General features: G+C 37.4%; 1 protein-coding gene across 3 annotated transcripts in view; it reads right to left on the bottom strand.

Moving 5' to 3' along the window:
• Positions 1-221: 221 nt before the first annotated feature.
• The window catches only part of LOC145692805 (uncharacterized), an 87686-nt gene continuing 71964 nt past the window's right edge, over positions 222-15943 (bottom strand). The window contains exons 1-4 of one of the 3 annotated variants that reach the window (XM_081768291.1): positions 13037-13173; positions 9469-9515; positions 4082-4373; positions 222-359 (exon numbers count right to left, since the gene is read on the bottom strand). In XM_081768291.1, the coding sequence (XP_081624417.1) occupies positions 4134-4373; positions 9469-9515; positions 13037-13088 (339 nt within the window). In that variant the 5' untranslated portion in view covers positions 13089-13173 and the 3' untranslated portion in view covers positions 222-359; positions 4082-4133. Of the gene's footprint in view, positions 360-4081; positions 4374-9468; positions 9516-13036; positions 13174-15943 lie in introns of those variants that run through there. The other 2 variants (XR_014132642.1, XR_014132641.1) reach the window with 2 other exon arrangements.

Consider the following 15943-nt stretch of genomic DNA (forward strand, 5'->3'; position numbering starts at 1 on the left):
AGGGGGCTCTCAGTAAGACTTTTCCTCGCTTTCAAGTGGAATACTATATATGAAACGGCGCGGCGGGTTGGTTGCATAGCTTCACTATTCTTCACTGAACTTATGTCTTAAGAAATAGTTATTGGTGATGTATTTAGATATGATTAGAGATTTGAGTTGTGAAACAATGAAAAAAGAAACCATTTCTTTAAATATTTGTTGTTTTTTTAGTTTTATTGAAACAGTATTATTTCATTATCAACTAAATAACAGGTTTAACAACAATGTTTAAAGTATGTAAAATTCTCTGCTAAGTGGGTAGCTCTAGTTTATAAATGGTCTCGAAGCAATGTACCGCAAGTTTCAGTGCTTAAGATGGTCTGCAAAAGAAAAAGAGAAACTATTAATATGTTACCAGCACAAACTTTGATATTTTAATAATTACAAAAGATTCATTAATTGGTTGCATGCATAAATTAGTGAGTTTGATTTTCGTCTTACACAGTAAAATAATTTTCAAAGATGGGTTCTACTATTTATATAAGATCTGAAATCTGGGCCGCTCCAGAGCTAAAAAACGATTCAGTTGATGAGTGAATATAAAATCATGCAGGATTTTCTTACATGGTGTGCAGTACAGATCCTTCTTACCCACATTATCTTGCGTACGTAAAATTTTGAACACTAAAAATTTTATAATATTAGTATGGTTTAGTTCAATTTTCTTTTTAAAAGACTTTAAAAATAGATTTCTTAGGTTAGTGCGAATGAAATGTAATTATCAAGTACATCACTTCCCAAGGCTAAACAAATGAAAAGTGCAAAACCTGGTTAATCAAAATGGCCCTCGTCTCCAATCACGCACTCTCGCCGTTGCTAAGTCAGCGATGGGACTCCGTCAGAAAAGTAGGCCCAACCTTGAATCACAGATGTGCAGATGTCCTCAACCACAAACTGTACCATCGAATCATCAGGAAAGGTCTTCCCTCCCAAGAAGTGATCGAGAAGCAGGAGGTTGGTAGTCAGTAACTGGAGAATATGATGGGTGATGAATGGTGACTCATACAGACAGTCCTTTGCACGACAACATGGGAGTACATTCCACTGCAATGTGAGAGCATTATGTCTCTTGAACATTGGTGAACGAGTTTTTGATACATTTCGTGGAGTTCAGCACTGTGACGATTTGTTTTGATAGTTTCACCTCGCCTAAAAAGACATGGTGGATCATTCCCATCATAGATCAACGTAACAGCAAAGTTTCTGATGCATTTCGTGGAGTTCAGCTCTGTAATGATTTGTTTCGATAGTTTCACTTCGCCTAAAATGACATGGTGGATCACGCCCATCATAGATCAACGTAACAGCAAAGTTTCTGATGCATTTCGTGGAGTTCAGCTCTGTAATGATTTGTTTCGATAGTTTCACTTCGCCTAAAAAGACATGGTGGATCATTCCCATCATAGATCAACGTAACAGCAAAGTTTCTGATACATTTCGTGGAGTTCAGCTCTGTAATGATTTGTTTCGATAGTTTCACTTCGCCTAAAATGACATGGTGGATCACGCCCATCATAGATCAACGTAACAGCAAAGTTTCTGATATATTTCGTGGAGTTCAGCACTATATCGATTTTTTCGATGGTTTCACCTAGCCTCGGGAAGACATGACGGATCACTCGCACGATAGGTTATCATACCAGCAGTAACGGTACAACACTTGTTGTGAGTGGAGAGCTGCAGAATTGCTTAATATTTTTGCGGCGGGGGGGGAGGAAGAGCAAAACTCTATATGTCAGTAGATTTTCAGATTTTTCATTGATATTATCTTATGGATTAATATGTATACAAATGTCAAACTCAGTGGAGGCAATTATTCCTTGGTGGACCCCAAAATGACACCCCTGTTGAAGAGACGGTTTAGGAAACAGTATATTCAGCGACAAGTATTATCGCTGTACGACCAACAATCACCAAAGAAAGACAATTAGGATTACGGATTAGATTTCTGGGTTTTCGGCATCTATGGCTGTGTTAACTCGTCACGTATAAAAGATGAGTTCCCCCTCGGCGATTACATGCCCGAGGAATTGGGGAACAAAAAAGGAATGGGAAAGGAAGGATGCGACCTCGGACCACTATCTGAGGTACCATCCCAGTATTTAGCTCATGTCAATGAAGAAAACCCAGGAAAACTTCACTCAGGATTCCTGGCCTGAAAAAAGCTTTTACACTTTTTTGACAATGTACCGAGAATCAAACTTGAGACCTCTCGTACCAAATGCGTTAGCGAGGCCACAAGGTCATAAACAGAGGAGGAAGAAAGTTGCTTATCAGTTTTAGCGACTGTACAGCTTCCTCTTTACAAAAAGTAAAAAAGGAACTGGAAGGATATAATAGTGGGTTGATTATAGGAGACTACAAACGTGCAAAATTCCGTCATTAGTCCTACCTGGAGTGTCTAATAATTAAGAGTAATATAGTTACTAAATCAAATAAATTGTAACAAAATTACTAATAATAACTATTTCTAAACATTTCATTCAAATAACATGGAGATGTTTTTTCAGCTCCTCATAAAGCCCCACTAAGTTGGGAATTTTTATTTTTGATGAATTACACAGGTAACGATATTAAAAACCTACAAGTTTTTGTTCCAATTCCAATTACGTAATACATGAGATTTAATGTCCAAAAAACACCCACTTAAATATTATCTTCCCTTTTTGCATTCTGTAAATGTAAAAAAATATACTTTTAACAATTGTCCTGTTGATTCCTCTCCTAAAACTATAAGTATGCCGAATTTCAACTTTCCACGTCAACTGACTTTCTGGCAGAAAGTCAGTTCATGTAGCTTTAAATGTTAGAGACTATCGTTTGGCCGGCTGAGAACTTCGCCCCTAGACCTCCGCCTATGTTCTGCTTACAGTCTCGCATCTCGTCTTTCAGCCTGTATTTCTTAATACTCTGCTTGTTCTCTTGCGTTTTATATTTACAGAAGTCTTTGTTTTGTCATCCACAAAATATCAACTTATTGTACAGTGTTAAAATGTTGAGTAACGATTTTGCGAGCTCTCTGTTTATTTGCAATTTTTCGTTTTGAAAATAGAAATTTGGACCTCCCGTTAGGCCAGGTCCCTTATACACTTTCAAGAGAAAGTTCCATTCTTTATATAACTGTCGAATTTCTACACCATCCTTGAGCTATTCACCGAGCGTTTTTTTTTAAATACAACTTTCCTCTGTAGGAATAGTCCTCTGCATAGAGTTAAGATAAACTTTGACGTGAGTTTTGTTTCAGCAGGCCCCTTGCATACTCGCAAATCTAAGGTTCACGGGATTTTTGGGCAGGCCCCTAGCGTAGTGCCAAGTAAAAGTTAAACGGGATTTTTGGTTGAACTTTTCGGTTTCCGATACAACCCCACTAAAGTTGGAAATTTTCATTTTTCTTGACTTTTCTTAGATAACGCTATCAAAAACCAACAAGCATACCAATTTTCAAGTTTTTATTCCAATTTCAGTTACTTTAAACATGGGAATACATGTCCAAAAACCGACCATTTACTCTTTCCCTCTTTAGACCCTACAGAAAACTAAAAATTTCTATGAGTTAGTTCCAGGAGGTTTCATCATTGTAGTACTATCGGAAGTGGATAATAATTATGATGTGTTGAAGGCTTTTCTACATGGTGAGGATTTTTCAGTTCGCCACACCCCACTAAAGTTCAAAATTTTTATTTTTGTTGATTTACGTAGATGATGCTATCAAAAACTTACAAACATGCCAAGTTTCAAGTTATTATTCTAATTTCAGTTACCTAAAGCATGAGATTTAATGTCGAAAAAAAGAATGGAACGAAAAGAAAAGAAAATGCCCATTTAGGTGTAAATAACATGAGGAGTTTTTTCCCACTCCATCACCTTTCTTATCTCCTGAAAATGTAAAAAGATATACTTTTAACAAAATTCCTGTTGGATTCTTTCTTAAAGCTGTAAGCATACCACATTTTAACTTTCCACGTCACTGATTATATGCCAGTGAATTAGTTGGTATAGATTTATATATTAGAGGAAACAGATAAAGTTGACTATTCCTTACATTGTTGTGCTACTATCTATGGTACTACTCCCACCATTTTCTCTTGTACATTTTATTTATTCTCTTTGTCCTTGTGGTTCTTGTGGTCCTTTTGGTCCTTGTGGTCTTTTTGGTCCTTTTGGTCCTTTTGTTCCTTGTGGTCCTTTTGCTCCTTGTGGTCCTTGTGATCCTTTTGGTCCTTTTGGTCCTTGTGGTCCTTGTGATTATTTTCATTCAGAAGGCATGTACATGCGCCCGGTTTTTCTCTGCAAGGACATGGGGGATTACACTTGCACTTCACATCGTGTTTTACCTGCGAAGACAAATAGGTTTTATTTTTAACATGTTAAGGGGTTAATCCGTGCGAAATGATCGTAAAAAAAGAAAAATTTCCGCTCGACCATCTCCAAAAAATCTAATTTTTTCGTGAATGTTTATCCCATATCACAGTACTTCAAAACCGCAATTAATTATTTTTTACAACATCCCATGGCGACACAGGGGCTGGCGCCATTTTGCGTTTTTTCAATTTTAGGCGTTTACGTTGTTTTCAATATCTCAACATCTATTTGTCCTAACAAATTGAAAATTGCTGGACATCTCCAACTCGTGCAGAGCTAAAATTTTGATCTCTTAACATTTTTGCCTAAAACCACTTGGGGGTGAAACAGGGTCTGCAGTAGCAACATTTTTGGACATTGAAAATATGTTTTGGAAGAGGAAACAACTGACGTAGAGTTCTGAATTTGTGTGTGCATGTGGTCCGGCATCATAAGTTAATACACAAAAATTTACAGACCTGTAGCTGCTCCCAAAGGCCTGAAAAAAACCGTAAAGTTGGGGAATTATGCCAATTTAGCATATTTCACTGTCCAATATCTCCAATTGGCCTGCATGTAGTTAGTCCTGTAGTATACCATAACACATAACAAACTGTGTTTTGTGTTTTTGAGCAGAACGGGGTCAAAGTATTAAGTAATGACGTCATACTCTAGGAGGTGTTTTCTTCATAAAATCTATTTTGGACATTAAAAACGTGTTTGGGAAGAGGAAACAACTAACGTAGAGTTCTGAATTTGTGTGTGCATGTAGTCTGGGGACATAAGTTAATACACAAAAATATACAGGCCTGTAGCTACTCCCAAAGGCCTGAAAAATCGTAAATTTGTGAATTATGCCAATTAAGCATATTTCACTGTCCATTATCTCCAATGAGCCTGGATAGAAAAATCTGAAATTTTCGGAATTGTTAGTCCTTTGGTATACCACAACACACAACAAAGTGCGTTTTGTGTTTTTGAGCAGAAGAGGGTCAAACTACTAAGTAATGACGTCATAGTGTAGAAGGTGTTTTGTTCATAAAATCTTTTTTGGACATCGAAAACATGTTTGGGAAGAGGAAACAACTTACCCAGAGGTCTGAATTTGTGAGTGCATGTAGTCCGGGGTCATACGTTAATACACAAAAAATTGCAGGCATGTAGCTGCTCCCAAAGGCCTGAAAAATCGTAAAGTTGGGGAATTATGCTAACTTAGTATATTTCACTGTCCAATATCTCCAATAGGTCTGGATAAAAAATCTGATATTTTGGGTGTAGTTAGTCCTTTAGTATACCATAACACACAACAAAGCGCGTTTTGTGCTTTTGAGCAGAAGGGAACCAAAGTATTAAGTAATGACGACATAAATAGCAGGTGGTTTCTCCATAAAATCTACTGGAAATTTGTTGTTGTGAAGTAAAATAAAGTAGGATGAATGGTTAGTCCAGTCAAGGCTCTCAATCTCGTTTCTTTCCTCTAGTTGTAACACTGTCTTATCAGACCCACAGCAGCACTGGTGAAGAATGCCGCTATCAGCAGAAGGCGAGAAAATTCAAAATGCACATTTGACAAAAAAAAAATCCGTAAGTATTCCTTGCTATTGCTGCTTGCTATATCAATGATACTCAATCATATTTATTCTTGTTTTAACTGTCAACTCATGCAGGAGAATGTTGTCCTTTCTTTTGTTGTACATTCTCAAGTCAGTGAACATTTACTCGCTGTGAACACTGACAAATTTCCAGTAGATTTTATGAACAAAACACCTTCTAGAGCATGACGTCATTACTTAGTACTTTGACTCCCTTATGCTCAAAAACACAAAACGCGCTTTGTTGTGTGTTATGGTATACTAAAGGACTAACTATTCCCAAAATTTCAGATTTTTCTATCCAGGCCCATTGGAGATATTGGACAGTGAAATATGCTAAATTGCATAATTCCCCAACTTTACGGTTTTTTTTTTTTTCAGGCCTTTGGGAGCAGCTACAGGTCTGTAAATTTTTGTGTATTAACTTATGTCCCCGTACTACACGCACACACAAACTGAGACTATACGTCGGTTGTTTCCTCTTCCAAAACATGTTTTCAATGTCCAAAAATGTTGCTACTGCAGACCCTGATTTCATCCGCTTCAAGTGGCTTTAGGCAAAAATTTTAAGAGGTCAAAGTTCTAGCTCTGCACTAGTTGGAGACGTCTAGCAATTTTCAGTTTGTTAGGACAAATACATGCTGAGATATTGAAAACAACGTACACGCCTAAAATCGAAAAAACACAAAATGAAGCCAGTCCCTGTGTCGCCATGGGATGTTGTAAAAAAAATAATTAATTGTGGTTTTGAAAAAATGGAAAAAATAGATTTTTTGGAGATGGTCGAGCGGTACTTCTTGATCACAGAATGGATTGACTATGATAAGAATTTTTCGAAAAAAAATCATTTAACATAACATACATTAAGGGCATTTTTTAAAGGCAACGAATTGGGTCCCTTGTTTGTAAAAACAAAAGTAAAGAATTACCGTACATGAAAAAAAGCAACAAGTTCTGTCCTTCATTTCTGGAAAGCGAAATGAAAGAATTAATTAACCTTTGCCCTAACACTTTACTTTTCATACTTCAATTAGTTATTCTATGCATAAATACGAGAAATCCTATTGGGCGGTTATGTGCGTCCGCCTGTCAGTAGCTTTTAGAGCTTCAGTTGTAAAAGTTACCGAAAAATAGTATTTTGATGTGAATTCAGCGTCCAACAACAACAAAAATTGTTTCTATCTCCGTTATCTGTCCCTGAGATAGTACGTCTTTATCTCATTGTTGAAACCAGATAGTTCCGTTTTCAATGTTGATTGTCATAGGGTAAAAACACAATTATGAAGCTAGGAAGGAACTACCTTTTCAAAAATTGATTCAGTGTGCCAACAATAGATCCCATCTACACCGTTATCACTGTACTAAAACCGGAGGAGTTTCAAAATACTACAATATCTGGATTCAATTAATCCCCAAAAGAACAGAAACGGGTCATAGAGGCAGGAAACTGTCTGTGAATTCAATGCCCAATAATATGTTTAATCTCGGACGTAATCGTTCTATTGTAACAGGAAGTGTCTGATATCTTCCATTTCCGGTTCCAGTATTGATCGCCACCGAGAAAGAAGATAAAGAATTTCAAGATACGGTCTTTTCGATATGTGTTCAACATTCCAAAAGCAGAAGCACCCAAGACCCTCACCTTTTACTGAAACCGGAAGTAGTAGAAATTTACAACTTCCGTTTTAAGTATTCATTCTCAAAGAGCCAAAACGAGAATAGCCTGAAATGTTATTCTATGAAATTACTGTCCAAAGTGACATGTGAATTGTTTTCGAAGACCCAAATAAAAAGAATAGCATCCTCGTAGCTAAGCGGTTAGAACACGTGCCTTTTGCGTGGAAGACAAGGGTTCAATACCTGGCGGGACTTCATGTAGTTCGGATCCCACGTTAAGCTGTAAGCTTACGTCTCATATAGCCTCGCTGCTGAAAGGGACAATAAACTGAAAATTAAACCAAATCAAACCATATATAACGAAGGAAGTGTTTTTTAGGGCAACAGACCTTGTAAAAAGGGAATTTATTTAAGGGAAATATAAAGAATTTCAATAGGAACTGGAGAACCCTTAGAGTGTACTAAAAGGGAAACAAGTGCAAGCGGACAAAAGGACCACAGAAATGCTGATGGATACAGAACAGCTACTAAGGTAAGAAGTGGTAAGGTTAAAAACTATTTTGAATAGAATCCCAAAAAGAGGGAAAGAAATAAGAAAAAGAAAACATTATAAGCCCACTTTTGGTTATTATGACACATTTCACCTTTTTTTTAAGATTTCTATCTAAATCTTCTTTCACAGCTTAAGATCTTTATCTGAAGCCCCTTTCACAGCTTAAGATCTTTATCTGAAGTTTCTTTCACAGCTTAAGATCTCTATCTGAAACTCCTTTCACAGCTTAAGATCTCTATGTGAAACTCCTTTCACAGCGTAAGATATTTATCTGAAACTCCTTTCACAGCTTAAGATCTGAAGCTCCTTTCAGAGTGCAAAACATTAATGTTCAGATACTGAAAATGACTTATAGTGTGAAATAAAACAGATTTTTCCATAAATTAAGCCTACCATATAACCTTTATCTCTCTTTTTTGGTAATTGGACTTTATTCTCTTGTGCTCTGAAAGTCCCAATTGAATTTCCCAAACTAAGAAACCGTTTTCTGAGTGAATGTAGCATACTCAAATGACGATAGAATTGATAAAAAGGTGAAATGGTTATGAATTAATTGTGTGTGTTGCGTATTCTATACAATAGAAGTACCGGAGATTATCAATTCTCTTAAAATCTAGCAATGTCGAAATAGCCTATGTTCATGAGAATTATTGAGAAAATCCGTGGACAACCAATGCGAATATCCAACTGTTCGACTGTGTAAAAATCAAGAAGGAAGTACCACAGCATGATAACATGTTCCTTCAGGTTTTAAAACATATTTGAAGTCTATTTTCGTTTCTGATCTGGAGTGTAAAAGGATAAATATACAGACAAAGTCAACATTCTGTTCAATATGAATTGGTGACGTATGGTAGAACGAGGCATATGTAACGGTGCCGTGACTCGAACCGCTCCCCCCCCCCCCAGATGGTTATGTGAGTCGGTGACTTAGTATGTGTGTTACCATTTAGCTAAATAAAACTACTTTTAAAAAGTTCACCATTCATTGTTGTCATTTGAGTAAATAATGATTTTCCCTAAGAGCCCATCATAACTCCGAACTGCCTAATTCTGACCAAAATGAGAATCAAACTCGTTTTGTTCTCAGGTACGAATCATACGCCAACTTTCTAATGTTATAAGTTCTAGAGCTCGTCCATTTTCTTTGCCAGAACTGATTGATACACTACGTCAAGGATTGTGCAGTATTTTCTGGAAATTATTCATGATTTATACGCCTCTGTCCTAAAAGTGGCCTCACGCCATAACAATCAGGGAAGTTGCATTTTCTCCGCAGGACTTCCATTGTTTTGATAACTATAAGTATAATAGAAGTTTACTTACTCGTGAGAGTAGTTCATGTCGAGAATCTTCCGTTGGTGAAGCATTTGCTGTAAAGAAAATTAAAATAAAAATATTATTGGCTGAAAATCATAGAGCTATTTAACTATCTTATGTTTTATACTGATCGTAATGCAATTGTTTCTTTTTCAGTAGGAAATACTTGTACTAAAATAATAAAATTTCGCATATAAAGATAAGTTTTTGTATACGTTATTCCATCTTTATCTTTTCACCAGTTTTGAGAGCTAAAGCCTAGGTATTGCTCTGAGAAAATCTAGAATTATTCTGAGATAAAAACATTCTTGATGATTCCATTGAGATCGATCAAGTAAACTCTGAGCAATTTTTCAAAGAAGGACAAATGAACACACATATCAGACTCTTTAGAATCCTACATTACTTCATAGTTGCCAGATAATAAACAGCTATTGGGTCCTAACTTTCCTTGTCTTTAGAAATTTACCAGTAGATGGCAACAGTGACGTATTGAACCCATCAGTATAGTGGACGTTCTGTGTACGTGGTTATCAGGGAAAGCCTGCTACACTGAGTGAAAAGGTGACACCTACCAGATATTTACATAGTTTAATAAGGTAGAAGCAGTTCTCCGTGCAATACAGTCGTGCAAAGTGAATAGTCTGTAGGATGGTGCATTGAAGGAAACATCTAAGTAGTAGGAATCGTGGCACAGGTGATGCTAGGTTTGGCGTAAACCAAAGGGCAGCAGAGATTGCACTGGAATGGTCGCATCAAAGACCGTCATTTCCAGACTTTAAAAAGTCATTGTTACAAGAGAAATAGCTGTGTGTACGTGGTAGAGGTCGTGGAAGGTGTGTAACAGTTCGAAAGAATCGGTACATGGAGATGGAACGGGTGACGAACTTCAAGCCACTTCATACACGTGGAGAGTATGTAGGAAGTTCTTGTAATTGTAACAAACACAATTCTGTGCTTTCACTTTCCCTCGCTCTCCTCTCAAAGTATAAACAAGTAAGACTTACAGTAAATGTTTTTCTTATAAAGGATTGCCAAAAATAAATCAAACCAGCCAGTAAAACTCGTATAAAGACTGAACCGAGGACTTGTATAAATACTGCTGAGCCCAAACAGTGTTCTGTTAAACATTTTTGTTTTGCTTGTGTTCAAAACCATTGCATTACTTTTCAGTGTCGGAAAACGAATAAACAAGAAATTATATTTGAAATAATCAAGACATGTTTCTTGAATAAGAAATGTAAAAACCGGGTATTCGACTTTGAGTAGTGGATATCATGAACCAACTACAAAATTCTGTAGCAATTCTGCACAGTTGATATTTCTGGTGCTTCCGAAGCACTAATCTGTCTGGATCGCAAGTTCTGGGAAGCGAGTCCCAGACCCGGTCATCCGGACGAAAGTCGTAACACGTGAGCCACACCATAACTGGTACATGGACCAATTGGCAAAATGAATTGATCTCCCACTCCATTCCGGTTGCTACAGCTTCTGGAGACTTTGTGATCGCCATGGTGATTGGAACGAAGCGGTCGGTGTCAAATATAGAAATAGGAGTGGAGAAAATAGAACAGGTGAGTAGTTTTCGATACCTAGGTAGTATTATTAGTAATGATATGAAATGCAAGTGTGAAATAAAAGCAAGGGTAGGAATAGCGAAAAAAAAGCTTTTAGGAGGGGGAAAAAATACTATTTTGTGGGACCTTGAATAAAGAGTTGAGAAAAAGATTCATAAAAAATGCTTTGTGTGGGGTATTGCACTATATGGGTCAGAAACATGGACACCATTACGCAAGAACGATAAAAAAAAACAATTGGAAGCTTTCAAAATGTGGCTGTGGAGAAGAATGGAGAGATAATTTCTGGGTCGAGAGGAAAATGAATGAGAGGATCATAGAAATGATGGGGAAGAAAATAAAAATTTTAGATATTATTAAGAAGAGGAAAAGAAACTGGTTGGGACATTGGCTAAGAAGGAGCTGTATAGTGAGGGATATGGTAGAAGGTATGGTGGCAGGAAAGAGAGGAAAGGGTCGAAGAAGACTACAATTAATGGGCAATATCAAAGTGAAGACAAAGAGCTACGTGAAGAGAAAGAGGTTTGCGGAACACTGTGGAACATGGAAGGTTCTGGGTTGTGGCAAGTAACTTACGTAAAATGGTAGAATACTTATGGTGAAACGGCACTTAGTTTCTCAAAATGACAATGAAATGAAATTTATTTTTTTCAGTTTAACGTTCCATTATTTTGCCCTTTAGGCTAAGGGAGACGGATGATTTAAGCAACTGGATGATCATGGAAGACTTGGTGGAATGAGAATGTAAGAGAAAAGAGGAAAACCTTGAGAAAACCCACTGATACGATGTTATCAGCCACTTAACTGGGAATCGAACCAGGGACCCCATGCACTAGAACTAAGCGTTTTACAACTGAGCCATTTAAAAATGAATATACATTACTTACAAATTAATATTAGTTTAATTAAGTTTGATTATTAATATTTGTAACTACTAGCATCAATTAACCGCTTTACTGGGTTAAATTAAGAAAAAATAGTAATATGTTTGTTAGTCAGTCACTTCTTGCTGTTATTATATATATATATCTTCCCCTAACCCTCTCCCAAGCTGCGGGGCTGAATTTGGATTTAAACAGCATTGAAAATGTCACTCTTCATCTCAGCGACCACAAAAAGTACAGTTTCGGCACTAATATCGATTATTTTCTGTCATTTTTGAATGTGTCTTTCTCTCAACCGGCTTTTAGTTACACCGTCAAAGTGATATGATAAAAACACTCTCAGATTCGAACTTCATCTAGGTTGAAAATTTGATCGAGATCGGTCCGGTTATCCAAGAGTTATTAAGTTCTATTTATTTTTATATATCTCCCCCTCCTATCCCCCTCCCCTAAATTCTACCGTCAAAGTGAAATGATGAAAATCATCTCAGGTCCGAACCTCATCTATTTTAAAAATTTGATCGAGATCGGTTGGGTGGTTCAAGAGTTAAGTTTTATTTATTTTATATATAAATCTTCCCCTCCCCTCCCCTAGCTTCTACCGTCAAAATAAAAATATAAAATACTTCCCAGGTCCGAATTTCATCTATGTTGAAAATTTGATCGAGATCGGTTTTCTGGTTCAAGAGTTATTAAGATTTTTTTCTCTTCCCTCCTCTCCCAACCCTAAGTTCTACCGTCAAAGTGAACAGCTAAAAACACTCCCAGACCAGAACTGCGTCTAGTCAAAAATTTGATGGAGATCGGTCGGGAGGTTCAAGAGATTAAAAGTCACATAGTCACTTTCAATTTTATAATATAGATTAAAATTAGGTATGATAAAAATTTAATTTTCGCAAAGTAAAGGGGTATTTACACGAATTTGAAGTAGAAATCACAAAATTGACACAATTAAAACTTTCCAAAAAAAAATAGAAAACTAACTCCCCGTCAATGGGCTAAAAAAAGACAAGGTAATCAGATAACACCTTTATACCATGTTCTAGAATTATGTAAAATTAATGTTTCAGTAAGCGCTTTATATTTTGAAGTTAAAAACAAACTTTTACTTACCTACAACTAGCAGGACACAAGCGACCAACATTGTGAATGTGAGCAGCTTCATGTTTTTAATTCGAGGAAGTAGTTCTGAGAAGTTCAAAATTCCAAATGACAATTCTATGCTTTTGTTATCCTAATCCCAAGATCGGCGTGACTGCACCAGATGTAGAATACACATATATACCATTTTGATCGCATACAAAAAATTGTAGACTTCACTTTTAACCTTGATTTTTTGGCGATAGGAAGGAAATTTATAATTATGAAAAATCAATTTCCCTATAATAATTCAGTAAAGAATTTTTCATTGACTTTTTCAGTTACATTTTGTTCCGTATTGAAAAGTGTCGGCACATCATTCCTTTATGTTATCTCGACCTTCGAATGCCGTCGAAGTCAAAAACACAGATGTTTCTTAATCTAATAATAAAACATTGTCCCGATGGCAGGAAATACCACATAAAAAATTAGTTTTTTTGATGGGTTCCAGTAACAATTAGATACAAGTGATGAGTTGGAAAAGTCGTCCTGTGAATACAGCATCCTGCTTCTATAATGAACGAAAATTATCGCCGGCGGATGTTACTGTAGATGCATGTGTAAATTGAAGTTGCATTCTATATATCCTGTCATTTAATTTTCGAATATTTTTTTATTATCCTCTGAAAAAAATCTCTTAATGTATACCTAGGTCAGTAACAACGTTTACATTTTTCAGGCCTGTACGTAGGTGATGGCCAGGGGGAATCATTCTCATGAGACTACCTTCAGTCCCCTAAAATGTTCAGTTATCTATTAGTGTATATGTATGATGTACAGTGAACTCAAGGCCAGCCCCCAAAATTAATCTCGCCCAATTGCCCGATCTTAACCCTTATCCGGGCAAGCTATTTTTGTAACGTAGACTGCAACTGGGGCCTTACTAACTCTATTAGCCTTACCAACTCGATATGTTCATAACTTTAACCTCAACTAAAGATAGAAGAATTCAGAATTTTATGTCATCGAAATATTTAAGATTATGGTTATTAAGAAATTCGAAGAAAAATATGAAGCTACTGGGCCTGGGAGGCCCCGGTTGCCCGGATAAGGGTTAATGTTCTTGATGTTGGCCCGCGTAGCGTAGTCGCTAACGCTCTTGCCTTCGGTGCAAGCGGTCCCGGGTTCGATTCCCGGTGGAGGTACTCTGTGTAAAACGCTTTTTCAGGCGAGCCACCCTCAGTGAGGTTTTCCTCATTCACACCAGGCAAATGCCGGGGTGGTACCTAACTTATAGGTCACAGGCCGCTTCCTTCCTTCCCTTTCCCCGAATAGTGTGTTCGCCGAGGGACCTCATCCCTCATATGAAAGCCCGGACATCCTAATCCTAACCCTTACTGTTCTGGCTGCAGGCCTGTTACAGATTCAAATTCGTTAGGTTTGTATGTTGATGCCCTGTAAGAGTCAATGCAGCTAACCCTAGCAACATACAGGGTGACAAGTAAAGAACTATAAGAAATAAAACGGAAATTAGTGACAAACTACGTAGTACACAAACTGTATTGTAGATGTAAACGACACTACAGACATTCGGATTTAGGTTACGACATGTTCGATATGTCTGCCATCTCTGGCGATGATGTGGCCCAGACGAATAGCAAAATTCTGCATGACCTGCTGAAGTGTCGGAAAATCAATGCTGTCTATGACCTCCTGAATGGCAGTTTTCAGCTCGGCAATGGTTTTGGGGTTATTGCTGTACACTTTGTCCTTAACATAGCCCCACAAAAATGAGTAACATCGGTTCAGATCCGATGAATATGGTGGCACCTCCAGTGGCCTCTTGGTATCCCAGAGCCAGAATGCGGTCCCCAAAATACTCCTCCAGGACTCAAACACTATCATGCTCCGATGGGGTCAAACTCCGTCTTGCACGATCCATATCTTGTCGAAATCAGGGTCACTTTGGATAATGGGTATGAAATCATTTTCCAGAACCGTCACGTATCGTGCAGTAGTAACCGTGCCGTCAAGGAATATTCCATGGCTCGACATTGCATACCACACCGTCACCCGTTCAGGGTGCAGAGACTTCTGCATTGCGAAATGCGGATTCTCAGTCCCCCAAAGGGTCCAATTTTGCTTATTGACAAACCCATCCAGATGAAAGTGCTCTTCGCCGCATGCGCATACGAATTCCCATCACGACCTGTGGTCAGCCATGCAGTTTGGACGTTATCACGCGAACCGCTCAGAAATTATGACGGTTTTGTTTCATATAGTTCATTAATTGTCACTCTGTAGAAAATAGCCCGAACAGTGAGAAACAATAGGCAAGTTAGTCAAATACCAGCGTTAGTCCTGCCTTACAAATAAGCATTTTGCCGAGCTTTTGCCAATAAATTTAATTACAAGCGTTGTTGGTACAAAAGAAATAAAACTTCGATTGCTACTGCCAGGTAGAAACTGTTGGATTAATGACCACAAGTGATTGTATGGCCAACACATACAAACTTTAAACTACATTAGGTCAACATGGCAGGCATTAGCCTACGTAGCCTTATCGCACAGCCTAACAGTTTTTCTATTCCAGTGAACAGCATTACTTCCCCTAAATCTTATATCGTAAACATTGTTTTAGTGTTAAGTACGTGATTCATAGCATTAAAAACTATACATTCATAAATTATTTGTACGAACACAACGAAGAGTATTTATCAACGTTTAAAGAAACGTAACTCTACTCCACTAATAAATAGTTTGAATATTGTTATAGCACACCCTTTGTGGACCTCTCGCGACGCGAACGCATTCCGATAAATTCTAGATGAAATTTAGGGGAAGATCAGGGCATATTTTTGTACCTAAATAGCATGGAGTCTATTCTCCTACGGAAGGGAAAATATGTTAGACATGGAGTTCGAAAGGTCCGGGTCACTT

The sequence above is a fragment of the Thermobia domestica genome, chromosome 8, assembly GCF_964235325.1.
Source record: "Thermobia domestica chromosome 8, izTheDome1.hap1.1, whole genome shotgun sequence".
Classification (NCBI taxonomy): Eukaryota; Metazoa; Arthropoda; class Insecta; order Zygentoma; family Lepismatidae; genus Thermobia; species Thermobia domestica.